At 39.3% G+C, this 13,976-nt stretch overlaps 1 protein-coding gene across 1 annotated transcript; it reads right to left on the minus strand.

The window, feature by feature from the left end:
• Positions 1-452: 452 nt before the first annotated feature.
• CNGA1 (cyclic nucleotide gated channel alpha 1) lies at positions 453-5,256 on the minus strand. Its single transcript, XM_010151700.1, is given in 7 exon segments — positions 453-1,870; positions 2,686-2,792; positions 2,953-3,060; positions 3,949-4,050; positions 4,156-4,181; positions 4,725-4,795; positions 5,145-5,256. Coding segments are annotated over 7 exon segments (1,944 nt in total).
• Between the last annotated feature and the right edge of the window lie 8,720 nt (positions 5,257-13,976).

A 13,976-nucleotide genomic window follows, 5' to 3' on the forward strand; every position in this document is an offset into this window, starting at 1 on the left:
CAAATTTAATATCATGGCTCGTGCCTATATTGACTTCAAATAATATAATTGTTACCAAAACTTTTCTTCTTTCCATAAGTAGACACAAAGAAATTATTTTAAAATAGTCAGCAAATCATTCAATATTTGGCAGTACGTGACTGTATGTGGATTGACTGGAGATAGATGGACTGCATTTGCTGTAAGCAGTGTTACATAAAGAGTACATAACACATAAGCAGCTAATACCACCTGTTTGTGCAAAGAGCAAGGTGTTCTCCTCCATCCTCATTCTCCATTCTTCTTTTTCTTTCTGAAACCTGCCAAATATGTGCTGCTTGTAGGAAATCAGTGATATTACCTGAAGAAATAATTTTTCATAATTAATAGTCAGGTCCTACAAAGATTAGAAATTAATGTGTTCAGCCCCATGCAGGATTTCACCCTAAGTCTTATTGGCAACCCCCAGTGTTTTATTCCTCTTTTGACACTGCAGGTTTATCTGTGGATGGATCTCCTTCTCCTAAGTCTGCAAATTCTTGCTCTATAACTGGCTTCAATATTTTCTCGATCTGTGTAAGTCTTTTCTTCAGTTTCTGTTGGGCAGCTTCATACTCAGCCAACAGCCTGGCAAACTTGGTTTGTAGTCTGTCCATCGCTCCTTCCATGTAGGTGACCTTCTCTTCCAGATCTTTAGGATCGCTTCCTAAATTTGCAACCTCAATGTCCAGCAACCCATCTTTCATGAGGATTTGCTTGCCTTTTTCTTCCAGCATAGCCTTTGCATCTGGATACTCTGTTAACGCCTCCATGAGATCATCCTTAGACAGACAAAACAAATCCGAGTATCCAATACTTCTAATATTGGCTGTTCTTCGATTGCCAGCTTTGCTACCTTTGATATTAAGAATGCTGATTTCTCCAAAATAGCTGCCGTCACTTAGGACCACAAATTGGGTAACTCCATCATCAGCGACTACTGCCAGCTTGCCTTCTTTGATAATGTACATCTCTCGTCCGATATCTCCTTTCCTGCAAATATAATCTCCAGGACTGTATACTTGCGGCTGGAGTTTCAAAACCAGTTCAACCAACAGACCAGCTTCACAGTCTGCAAAAATCCGAACTTTTTTTAGTGTTTCCAGGTGAACATTGATTGCAATCTCTGCTCTTAGTTTATCTGGCAGATACTTCAAGACTTCCCTTTCATCCACAGCCTTTTTGTTTGTCCACAGGTAGTCAAACCACTTTATAACTCTTTTTTCCATGTCTTTACTCACATTCCGAAAGTGCATATACTGCTTGATAGCATCAATCCTGGCTTGAAACTCTGCCCTGGCAGCATTCATGTTGGAGATCATAGAGCCCACATTACCAACAATGGTAGCAAAAATCAATACTCCAACCAAGAAGTCAACGACCACAAAAAAATACTCAGAATCTCTTACAGGAGGGGGTGTTTCACCGATGGTAGTCAGGGTCAGCGTTGACCAGTAGAGACTGTAGACATACTTTCTAGTCAGACGGGCAAATTCAGGATCGGAGATGTTGGGGTAGACCCACGTGTCAGCCCCAAATCCAATGGCTTTTGAGATCGAGTAGTACACACAGGCGTTCCAGTGAATAATAATCACAATGTACATGACAAGGTTAGAGATCCTGAAGATATTTGGGTAGTTTGTCCTTGTTTCTGTTCGCTGGAAGAATTCAAACATCCGAGATACTCTGAGTAGTCTGTTTATTCTTAATTCTGGGTAATTCAGTCCTAACTTAAAGTATAAGAGATCAGTTGGTATCATTGACAGAAAATCTAATTTGAATTGAAAAGATGACTTATATTTCTCTCGAAGCTTTTGTTCTTCTTTCACCAGAAGACCTTGCTCCAAGTAACCTAAAATCAAATTGTAAATAATAAAAAATGCTAACGACTTCAACTGTGCTTTGTTTAATGCCAATCCAAATCTACTCTGGAAAATATTTTGGGTACAAGTTGCAGATGGTACATAACTTCTCTTAAGTTTTAATGAGCAATTTCTTATTTCCAAAGATTCAGCTTGATGCTATATGGTGCAACTTGAGCCCAACTATAATGCTTTGAAAATTAAATATTTTTGGCTCTGACTCTTCCCCTCCACTTTTTCAGTATGGTGAACATCTGAAAAAACCACAACGCCCCTGGAAACTCCACAGGCTATAGGAAGGTTGGTTAATGAGGGAAAGAATTTGAACACAGGAATTTCAGTTCCATATTGAGTGTATCTACTCAATAGCCCTTTTAAAAGAAACTGTTGCAGCTGACATTAATTGGATGTCTTGTTTGGTCAATGGTCTTGAAAATCAAGCAAAGACTTCTATCTCCTTAAATACAAAATCCAGATTTAGGTGCTAATTTTTCTGAAGCCCGATTTGGCCTCATTGCATGTTTATTGTGTCTCGCTGAGTCAGCTGGCAGCCGGCAGAGCAGCTTGTATCGACCTTACCCCATGCCTAGCTTACCTCAGGCTTTGTGTATTCTTTGAGTAATACGTGAGAGTTTCTCCCACATTTACAGGTCACAGACTGCAGTCTTTTGAAGATGTCACTCAACGTCTTTTTCAATATTGCACCTCATTATCACTACTGGGTAATGAGAGTAGCATTCTGAATATTTTAAACCACCTGACATCAGTATATGAAGAACAATAATTAATCACGAAGTATACTTACCTGTTCTTGTCCGTACAAACATGTCAGCAATGTAGATGGCATCAGAAACATAATCAATAATAAACCATATGGCTAAGTAGTCATGCTGAAGCTCATCAAAACAGGCTCTGAATAAGAAAAGACAAAAGTAAGTTACCATGAAATGAAAATTAATACTTGCATGAAATCAGTGATGAATAAAATGGGTTTGGTTTGGGTTTTTTTTTTCTATTTAGGAATACCATGTTTTGCCCGAAGTTGTATATAGTGATTAAAGGAATACATCACCTAGCAATAATCATGGTCCAGTTGTACATGACAGGCATTGTGATGCAAAACAACCAGTTGTAATACATATTTCCTGCTGGGTCAATAATGAAAATCTCTTTCTTCTTCCTAAGTGATAGTCCAGGAAAAAGGGGATTTAGTGAGAGACTTAAAATACACATAACAATTTCTGAGGAATGAAGCATTCCAGAAGTTGTCACTGTAAAACCTTTATTAAAGTAAGCTTCCTTAACTCCAGTTCCATGGAGAACATGAAGCTGTTTGTTAGGTGTGACTTGGGACACAAACTTAAGAATCTAAATTTTACTGAGAAAAATCAGCTTGGCGATCCCACTTCATTTTATAGTGGCACATGTAATTTCAATCTTTTTTAATTAATTCATTTCCTACTCAATTAACTGTCTTGTCTGATAATTGATTTGATCCTGTTTCAAAAGATAAAATGAGTATGTGACTACTAATGTTGAAATAAGAGGGACAAATCATGCCTTTCTCCCTGGGAAACATCTAGCTCTGAGACAGATGAAACATTGGCAGGGCTTACATAAAGAAATCAAAGGATGTGAAATCCTACAACACAAGTTTCTACTGCAGTATATTTCGCTTCCTTGGCCAGAAAATTATGAATTTACCAAGCTAAAGGTATGTTTAGACCATAGCAGAGTTTACTTTCTTGTAGGTGCCCTTATGTGTGGAAGATTGCTTTACGCTGGCACATCTTTTGCTGTAGGGTGTTATCCACAAAATATTAGATAATCAGAATCCAGGGGGGATTGTTCTTGATGAATTTTTTCAGATCCATTCCATTCCATTTTTCTGTTGTCCACATATGAAGTTGTATCAGAACAACTCTACTGTAGGGAGAACAACAGTCTGTACACTCATTCACTAGAAGGTAGGCATCTTGTTTACACAATGTCCATGAATGGATTCAGTTTTACATCAAAAACAATTCTCTTAGACTAACATAGCAGGACCTAAATGAAAAATACTTACTCTTCCTTATTTTCTTTCTTCTTGGACTTATCTTTATTTTTGTTTTTCTCCTTTTTTTCCTTGTTCTTTTGTGTTTCTCCATCCTTCTTTTTTTCTGACTTGCTAAGAAATAGATTTACATTTTCAGTTGTTGCAGACTAAGTTAAAACATATTTGGAAAGAAATTAAACATCTTAAAAACAGTACTATTATTACTCTTTATCTTACCTTTTCTTTTCTTTTTTCTTTTTCTTCTCCTCTCTAAGGAAAAGAAAAATATGATACACATCATGGGATGTACATAGCCATTGCTTCCACATTTATTAATTATAACCATCTGAATTCAGTAAGGGTAACATTATACTTAGGTGTTTGGCCTTCAAAAGCTGGTTTGCTTATTGTATTCACATAGAACTACTTTTCTTTTAAATTAATAGGTATAACACCAATAACTTTGCTGTTGAGAATGATCATTGTGCGGAAATGACAGAAGACCGGGGAGGAGGATTGTAAACACGCTCAAGTGACTTGCAGCTGGGGTGTAGAAAAATAGATATACTAGTCATTGTTTAGTCTTATGTGTCCGACAAGTAGAACATCTGTGTTTAGATAACACAAACCTGTCATAGACTCTGGGGTACTCTATCAAACAACCTTGAGATTCATGTCCTGCTGTGGGAAAGATCAAAGCACAGTGGTAAACTACACCTGCGTGAATCCCTGATGTACAGGCGAAACCAGCCAATATTATCCAACAAATATTGCAGTACTCTCATTTTATGAAACAGCAAAGATACTTACTCATCTTTATTACTATTGTTGTTAATATTGTAGCGTGCAAACACACCGGGTAGATACTGTTGCCTAGGGAACAGCAAAACAACACAGTTACGTGATATCTGCTGAAATACAAAAAAACATTTAGTCTAAATTGTCACAGAGAGTTTCTCACCATTTTAATCATGGGCTGTTATCTAAAGAAATTGAAAGAGCACAGATTTCAGTCTACTAAATATTTGTAATAAGCAATATATCTCGATCTTCAAATATCTTCAAAATTTAATTAGTAGAAAGTGAAGAAAATTAGATGATCGCAAGTATCTATGCTTAGTTAATCCCATGCAAATTATATAATAAAAAACCAAAACAAAATAAAAAACCAAACCCGACCGAAAAACCACCCAACAAACCAAACAGACACGGAATGGCAAATTTGACATACCTGTTTTCCCCTTTGGACACCAGTCCAGGGTCCTCACTGGTGTCTTGCACTACCACGCTGGGAACAATTGTGTGGGAGTGATGGGTCTCAATCACTCCTACCTTCATGGTCAGGATTGTCTTACCTTGGGTAATTGAGGAAAGCTGGTTTAAAAAATAACCAAGTCATTTCACAACTAGCAGAAGTGATAAGCAAGAGTTTTTTTTTTCCTAAAGATGAATCCTTTATATTCTCCCTTCCCCCAAAAAGAACAACAGTATTTCCAATTTTCTGTCTCCCTGACATGTTGTCCAGACAAGAAAGGGCACTATGGGTGGGTGCAATTGTGTGCTGAATGACCAGGCCATTGCTGCTAAAGAGAATGTTCAACACATCTTTCTTTTAGAGGAAGCATTAATTTAGGTCTTCCTCCTGAGCCCAATCACATACTTCAAAAATACTTAGACAACAGTGTTTTTGAAATGTCTACTACTGTTTCATTTGGTTTTGAAGGCTCATAATTTATTGTATCAGGATGGGTAAATAGATTCAGGCACAGCTGACATCCTGAAAACCAGACTAGGAAGCATCTGTCAGTTGGATGTCCAAAGAAATCTCAGTATGTCTGACATCTGAGAGTTATATATACTCTGCTGAGAGCAAAGAGTAGGTTCTGTAACTAGAAATTTAAACACTAATGGTGCAGAGTCTCCTTACTCACATAGCAAACCAGACATAAATACCTAAATGGAAAGGTTAGTGGTTGTTCATGTCTCTTTTGTTCAAATATATATCAAAAAAATTGTAAATGTTGCAGAGTACATAACTTATGCTCTCCCTTTTCATCACTATTCTTACAATTTTGTTTATTTTAACTTATCATCAATGAGATTGCTGGCTCTTTGGGCATAAATTGTGTCTAAAAGTGTGATCTGCCCTTGACAGGCTCTTTTAGATAGGATTATAACACAGATGCTATTCGCTGCAGCAAAAATACCCCTGAACACGTGAAATCAGAGTATAGAGATGTCCATCAGCCACAAACTGACACATGGATAGCTGATCAGTACCACTGACAAATGAGGTCAAATGCCATAGAACGATTCAGTCTTAAAGAAAGTACTTCCATTCCTTAGTCAAGTACACTGCAAAAAAGAAGCAGGATGATAGAGCTGCCACATTACTGCCACACATACCTGACTTGTCTTATTAGTCACTGAAACTAAAAATATTCCTATACAGGAATAAGACCTCCTATATAGGAAATAGGAGAGGAAACCCATGTTTCCAGCAGTCATCAGATGTGAATGACACACAGTGCAAAAAATAACATAGCAAAATACAACATTTTGCAGAACAGAAAGATAAAGATTGAAGATTAAAGTGTGTTCTTTCATGAATAGTACTTAATGTAGTCCATCATTGCTGGTCAGTCTTTAAACGCTTAAGAGCAAGGATCAGGTCCAAGATGTCACATAAAAAAATTCTGAGTTTCTAAGACATAGCAAACATCAGGTTAGATTCACCAGGAACCTAAAAACTGCAATGGCGTTTCCGCTGGCTTACTCCAAGGATAAATTGTGTTTGAAAGTGTGGAGACTGAAAGTACCCCAGGCTGAATTAAGCAGCTTTATGTCTGCTTACAGGTGCTCTGAAAGCTCTGCTAATGCTGGCACACAGTATTCCATCCTGATTTAACCTATATCCTCCACAGAGCCACACTGGAGTCCACACCGCTCACAAATAATGGTGCAAAATAAAGCTGTGTCCAGCCACTTCCAGTCACTCGGCATCAGAGAAAGGCAGATGTATTCATAGAATCATAGAATCATAGAATGCTTTGGTTGGAAGGGACCTTAAAGATCATCTAGTCCCACCCCCCCTGCCATGGGCAGGGACACCTTCCACTAGACCAGGTTGCTCCAAGCCTCATCCAGCCTGGCCTTGAACAATTCCAGGGATGGGGCATCCACAGCTTCTCTGGGCAACCTGTTCCAGTGCTTCACGACCCTCTCTGTGAAGAATTTCTTCCTGATATCCAATCTAAACCTCCCCACTTTCAATTTAAACCCGTTACCCCTTGTCCTGTCACTACAGGCTCTTGTAAAAAGTCCTCTCCCAGTACCCTTATATTCCTCTCGAGGGAAATCCAGCAAAATGGGTTCTAAACCAGTCAGTTCACATTAGGACTTCCAGCATTTCTACATAGGAGCCAATGTTTCAGGTTTATCTTTGCTCTTTTGAGTCCTCTTCTGTTTCAAGAGCAAAATCCATCTTCAACTTTGTGTTATCCCACCATTCTGATTTGCAGAAGTGCAACAAGTTAAAGACCATGAGAAGTGTGGTAAAATAGGACACGTAGATAGAAAAATCTGCACCCAGAATTCTTAGCCTGGAGTTTGGGCAGAAATTTATGTCCTGGTCATTCTCCTGTTATTTAGATAGAAGATTTTCTCTGCATTTTTGCAAACAGATTCCTCTGGCTCCATTGGTATCTATCATGGGGTGCTTTGTGTTCTGCCAAGGGAGTCATGGCAGCCATGCGTAGGACTTGCTGGGAAAGAGAAGCTGCCATTTGGGATAGCACTGAAGATTTCATCTCACTAAGGCACTGGAAGCATTAAGAGGGCATTAAGTATCCCTCAAAATCATCTGCACATGGAAACTGGAAGTATTTACTACCCTATAGTCTCAAAATACTAAATCTGAATGTCAGGCTCGGGTGAATGCTGCACCAAGTTGTTTCCCTTATCAGTCAGGCAGGATATGTAGTACAAGAATATCCTCCAATTCCATTAGTCTCAAAGCAAATTGTGGAAAGTTTTGAAATTCTTGGGTCTAAGACACAGAAATGCTAACGCAGCATGTCTGCAGTGCAAGTTGAACAAGCAGAGGAGCTGCTCCTGGTCCAGGGACGCTGGTTACAGCGTCTGTGTGGCATAGCCCCAACAGTGGGGAGCATAGAAAATGTCCCATTAAACTCAGTGGGTCCAAAACCCTCCCTAATGAATTTTTAATTGCGTTATAGAGGTTTTTCACACAGTATTTCAGATGGTTTGTACTAAATTGGATCACTTCTTATTCTGTAGTCACACATATTTTTTTCTTAAACTGATACATTGTCACAATTTGTTACACTGCTTTTATTTTAAAAATCCAGTGCTCATTTTCACATTACCATATTTAGGTTGTAAATTTGAAAGGTAATACAGATAAATGCTTACTTTAGAGGTCTTTTAGATTTTTACAATATTGCTTTTAGTGTATCATCCTGAATGCTTTTGCTAGCTTTGGTTTTTAAATTTGACTACTATGAGAAACAACTGAGTTTTCAAACATTATGACCTAAAACCTTCTTGTATCAATTACTCTATATCAAAATCTTTAGGTATGCAAGAAAACAAAGGCAGTATTATCAATGACGTATTATTCACTTTATTGTAGTAAATGGAATTTAAGCTTCCATCTCTTCTGCTCTTTTATTTTACCTATTTCACACAATATTCACTTCTCTAGTCATTAATTTCAGAGCAAAAATGCTTCAAGCAAGGATATCCCAGAACAGAATTTGGCATCAAAGATCTACATTTTTTTCTTTAAAAACCCAGCAAAAAAATCTTGAAAATCTTGATTAACATGAAAATCTGAAGGGTGTTATAGCAAAATCTCTTTTCCTAACACGCAACAAGTCCCTAGCAGTTCTGCAGTAAGCAGTTTCATCAGTGTGCATGCTTACCTTGGCAATGTAATCTGCTGCTTTCAATAGCGATTTCAGTCCTTTAAATCATCCACGTTTCCTTACTACATAAGCAGAGTCGCCATGGAAAGCTAAAAATAATCAACATTTCATATATAAATCCCTTAGTGATCGATTTCTCAACCAGCCAGTCCCATGTGCAGTTCTCTGAATTATTCCCAAGGAAGGGCATGGATATTAGAGGAGGATTTCCTTGACCTAGTGATGGATTTTGAGATTTAGAGAGAGATGAAAGTGACAGTGGCAGTCACTATTATCCCTCACCTGAGGAGAAGCTTACTAGCCTTATCAACACGCACAACAACCGACAAATACTGGAGCGTACTCTCTCAAAACAATCAAACCATTGTAAATGACTTTATATTCAGTATTGTCTGCTGGCCCACTTTCTTAATATTGTACATCCTTTTTTACTGTAGTAACAGGTCTTTACTACAGTAGATAAAAAAACATAAATTGAAATTTCCTATGTATTTTAATCTGTTTATCATATTGCTGAATAATAGGAAATACTATTTTCAACTACTGAAAGTTCTTAACCTAACATAGCTTTTATATTCCTATTATGATGCATAAAAAATACATGGGTTGTGAATATATATTAGTGGAAAATGCCACGATGGTGAAGTTTGAAGACTAAACTAATCTTCAGGTTTGGTATGGATTATGACTTTGTGAAATGGTTTGCAAAGTAGCTGCAGTCCTCCTCCATTAGAAATGTGCAAGGGTTCACCTGTAGTAGGCCACAAGCCTCAAGAGCATCCTAGTGTACTTGAAAGAGAAGGTGTTGAGGTATTTCATACCACAGCTTTCTTGTTTCACTGCTGGGTACAACAAGAATGAGGAAAATTAAGTTCTCAGGAGCTTGAGTGATTGATTTTTTAACCTGGCATGCGTTACATGGCCCATTTTGGGTGAAAAAAAAAAAAAAAAAGTCATTGTTGAGCATGAAATCCAGTGCAGAAAATCTTTTAAACCGCAAGAAGAGTGAATGTTCAAATTTTAAATTATATCTTTTCACAACTGAGACATAGCTAAAGTTACTGAATTACTTTTTAACTTGGCTTCATAACAAGCAAAATCCAGGGAAGTAGTCCAGCCCCTGGGATCCCAGGAGTAAGTCACCTTTGTTTCCTTAACCAACAGCAGCAGCATTCATATGAACCAACTTAAATCTTGCAGCCCAGGTGACTGAGTGGTCATTTCTGGGTGGATTGACACGTCGTAGATTTAATCACAACCCCAAAATGGTGCTCAGCATCACAGGTCAGCCTCCTGACCAGCAAAAGAAATTAGGCAGATCTGCTGCTACCACTTTCCAACTCTGAAGACAGTCAGTCCTTTTTCTAGGACAGAGAATACACATTTGAAATGTAAAGAATGAAAAATGTTTTAAATAAAACAGTAATGGACACCAAGGAAATGCATAACGTTATGCCCAGTGGAAGCCAGACACACAAATCCGTAGTAAGGTATTCAACATAACAAATGGACGAAGAATGGAATAACCTTCTGAGTTCTGGCATATGCTTCGCTGTTGTTTGTGAAGGGCTGAAATACAACTCCTGCCCTAAAATCATAGATATGAATCTCAGAAGGCCACTGGATCCGGCTAGTATTGAATCAGGATCAGTTTTACCTCTGTCGTTCTCATGGGTTTATGCCTGATTTGCACTCTGAAAGATCTCAGTGTTCAATGCTGAGCAGTGATTCCGTAAATATGTGGTGGCACTATCTCGGACTTACGCTTTGTTGTGTGCCACACGAACATCAGACTCACTGTGAGCTCCTGCATTTGGTGCACACCTTTGTCCAAAAGTTTTAGATGACCAGCCAAGCCAGGCAAGTCTGTGTTGTGTCTCTCAAGCCGGTATGGACTACAAAGGAGATACACCTTTTTACTCTGGTGGAGAGCAGTCCGTTTTCTTTTAAAATAAGCAGTCCTGTAAAGCAACTCTGACTCATTTTTTCTGATCTGTTTTACCGTGAAGTTTTTCAAAGAAGTTCTCAAACAGAGCAAGGTGAGTGCTACTGGGCCAGACCAGTTCCTTGTTTGACAGTGGCCAGGACCTCACTTACCTGCAAAGAGGTTTGCAGGACACGTTCTGGGTGAGCTCAACACGGTTGTCTCAATTCAGCCCTTCTTTAAAAGCCAGTTACATAGTTGTCATTGACTTCACTGACAATTACATTAGTTTAGCGTCAGTATTTTTTCACGGATATTTTTCCTGTCGTTCCGTATTCCAGTGAAGTAACCTTGACTGATGGGAGAATGACCGCGCTAATGGATTATTGTTTTAGTAGGCCAACTTTAATCTATTTTTGTATCTTGCTTTGTCATCATCTGTAATTCTTCTCAATCCTATTAAAGCTACCTCCAGTTTCAGACACCCATAACCAAAACACTAGATGCATTATACAGACGCGTTCATTTATCAATAGGCGGGTTTGAATGGCCCAACGTTGCCTTTCAGCTTACCGTGCTGTAGCTGTGTACACAGCTGGGTGTTTGGACCGAGACCACAGTTTTGGCAGGCTTATTTTCTACAAACACTGTTCTGGCTTGGCCAGTGCTGATGAGATTTCAGCAATGAATGTCATGTTGGAAGTGCTGTAGCTGAGAAGGCTCCAGGGCTTCTGGCGTATTTAATACTCTCGTGTGTGTGTGGTGTTAGAGGGAATGCGGTGTCCTGAACCACAGACTGCCCCAACCAGGCTTAGCGACTGGGAAACCATCAGTGCAAACAGTGTCTGCACCAGTAGGTGGTACTGTATTTTTACTTTAGCGTTAAATGGGTGCTTGGTGGAGAAGGAAGAAGTAGTTTGTGTGCTGGTGTGTTAGATTCCCGTATGCAGATATCGTGGTTTAACTTCGACTGAGGCTGGAATTGGAGGACATGAGCACTGTCAGGCACCACACAACGTGCTACGAGACTATGTCAAAGCCTTTTACCAGCATCTTCCAGGTCCAGACCCTAGTTTCTGCATGATGAATCTGAGCAGGGTTTAGCCCTGCTGAAACGTCCGTGGGCACGACAAGCGCTGTGTCTGGCCATGCCCAGCAGTTGTCTCTGTGCTCTGAGCTGAACCTGCAGTGAGACTATCCTTGTGCCACCCAGGTTGGGGTGGGTTGAGATGTTGCTTCTCCTCCCAACCTGGAACCTGCAAGGAACAGAGGGATTGGCCCACCAGAAAACTCTCTGGAAAAAGCTAGAACTTCAGTAATACCACTGGGATAAAGGAATGTCAGTATCTCCGAACAGTCAGTCAGGCTTTCTGTTCAGCAGAATTTGATTTCAAACTAAAATAACATAGGAAATCTGGGTTGGTTGCACAGAATAATGATTCTAAAATGTTTACACATAAAATGATTCAACTGAGATTAATTTTACTTAAAATAAGATCATCCATATATGGTATCATCACTGATAAGAATGGTAGAAAATGCACTTCAGTTAAAATAGGTTTGATATATCTAGCCTTGATTGTCTTTCATTCATTGTAGTAAAGTAGGAGTTAAGGTGGCTATATCTGGGTACTTTTAAGGCAACGTATGTAGGATTAATCTCTTCACAGCAAGTACAGCAATATAATCACATTGAACTGCAATCCAAAGGCACCATTTTTTGTCCCAGTTGAAGTAAATTCCTTTACATGCTACTCCTGCAGGCCTACACTAAATGACCAGCATCTGGGGCAGGTGGAGTTCCCAGGGTCAGAGCTCCACTCTCAAATCTAGTTCAGTAATTTTTGCATGGCTGCATGCCAGGACAGGTCATAAACCTGTCTGTAGCTGCTGTATTGAATGGAGCTCATGTTTGGACCCTGTTGGGCAGGCAGAGAAGAGTAAAGCAGAACAGGGAAGCTGAGCAATGATGACAGGAATTAAAAATGCCACAGGTGGCTTTCCTAAATAATAATAAAAAAAGAAGATAGATCTTGCTTCATGTCTACATCTGGATAGCTGCACAGTGAACAGTTGTTCTCACTGTGATGAAACCCGTTGTCGTTATCTTCAGTATTTACAATAAGACATTTAAATACTGCATAATAACACGTATGTGTATGAGAAAAAAAAAATCCTCAACAAAATTAAAGAGTTTATGACAAAACCAAGAATACACACAAACTTTGATTAATTAAAGTCATTCATGGCTCACTCAGAGGCAAGATGGGTTTTATTAAGGCACAAAAATGCGGTTTCCAATGACTATTTTATTGATAAAAGTATAAAGTTGGCTAGATATCCATTGCTTCCATTTTTATTGAAAACCAACAATTAAAGTCAGTGCTTAAGAGTCAGTTTCAGCAAATATTTCATTCATTTAGTAAGTAACAGAATTTTAACATGACTTCTCTCTTGCATTTTCCATACATTTAGTGGAAAAAATTAGTACAATAACCCAGAAAGATATAACAAGGTTTCTGCTGCCACAAAATTGCTCTGACCGAGCAAAACATCGTTACAACTCCGCTCGTCTCCAGACAGCATGTTTCTGTGGAGGTGTGTTAAATTCACAGCTCAGTTTGGCTCCAGTTTGGGAAGTTCCTGTGCATGCTAAAGGTCGTGACTACCCCAGGAAGTTTGCTGTGCAACCCTAGGTTAGCACGTAATGGTTTATTAAGCAATACATATTGTAAATGTATTTGACTTACCCATAAAAACAAGGGCATAGACTTCTTCCTTTAAATTATTGATTGGGTAATACTAAAGATAATTGTTTCTTGTGGCACCCTGGAGCTTGTTCAACCACAGGGAGTCATTTCGGGGTAGGTAGCACCAGGCGCTGCCCCACTTCTTCGAAGCCGGGGCAGTGGCCAGGGGATCCCCTCACCTGCCTTTTTCCCACTTGGGAACCACTTGGACGTTAAAGCTGCTCACCTCTTCTCCCAGGAGTGAAGGGGAGGAGAAGTAAATCCATAGGAACTCCCAGTAGGACACAAATACTGCCACTGCACCCCAGGAGAGAGCTCTTCCCATTGGGGTCAGGTGGGGTGGCAGAAGCCCCCAGGTGAGATCTGGGACTTCATAACGATTCCTACCAAGTGAAACCCGTTCGGGGTCACTCCCGGAGTCCTGCCTGCCCGTTC

The sequence above is a fragment of the Eurypyga helias genome, unplaced genomic scaffold (genome assembly GCF_000690775.1).
Source record: "Eurypyga helias isolate BGI_N326 unplaced genomic scaffold, ASM69077v1 scaffold2445, whole genome shotgun sequence".
NCBI lineage: Eukaryota > Metazoa > Chordata > Aves > Eurypygiformes > Eurypygidae > Eurypyga > Eurypyga helias.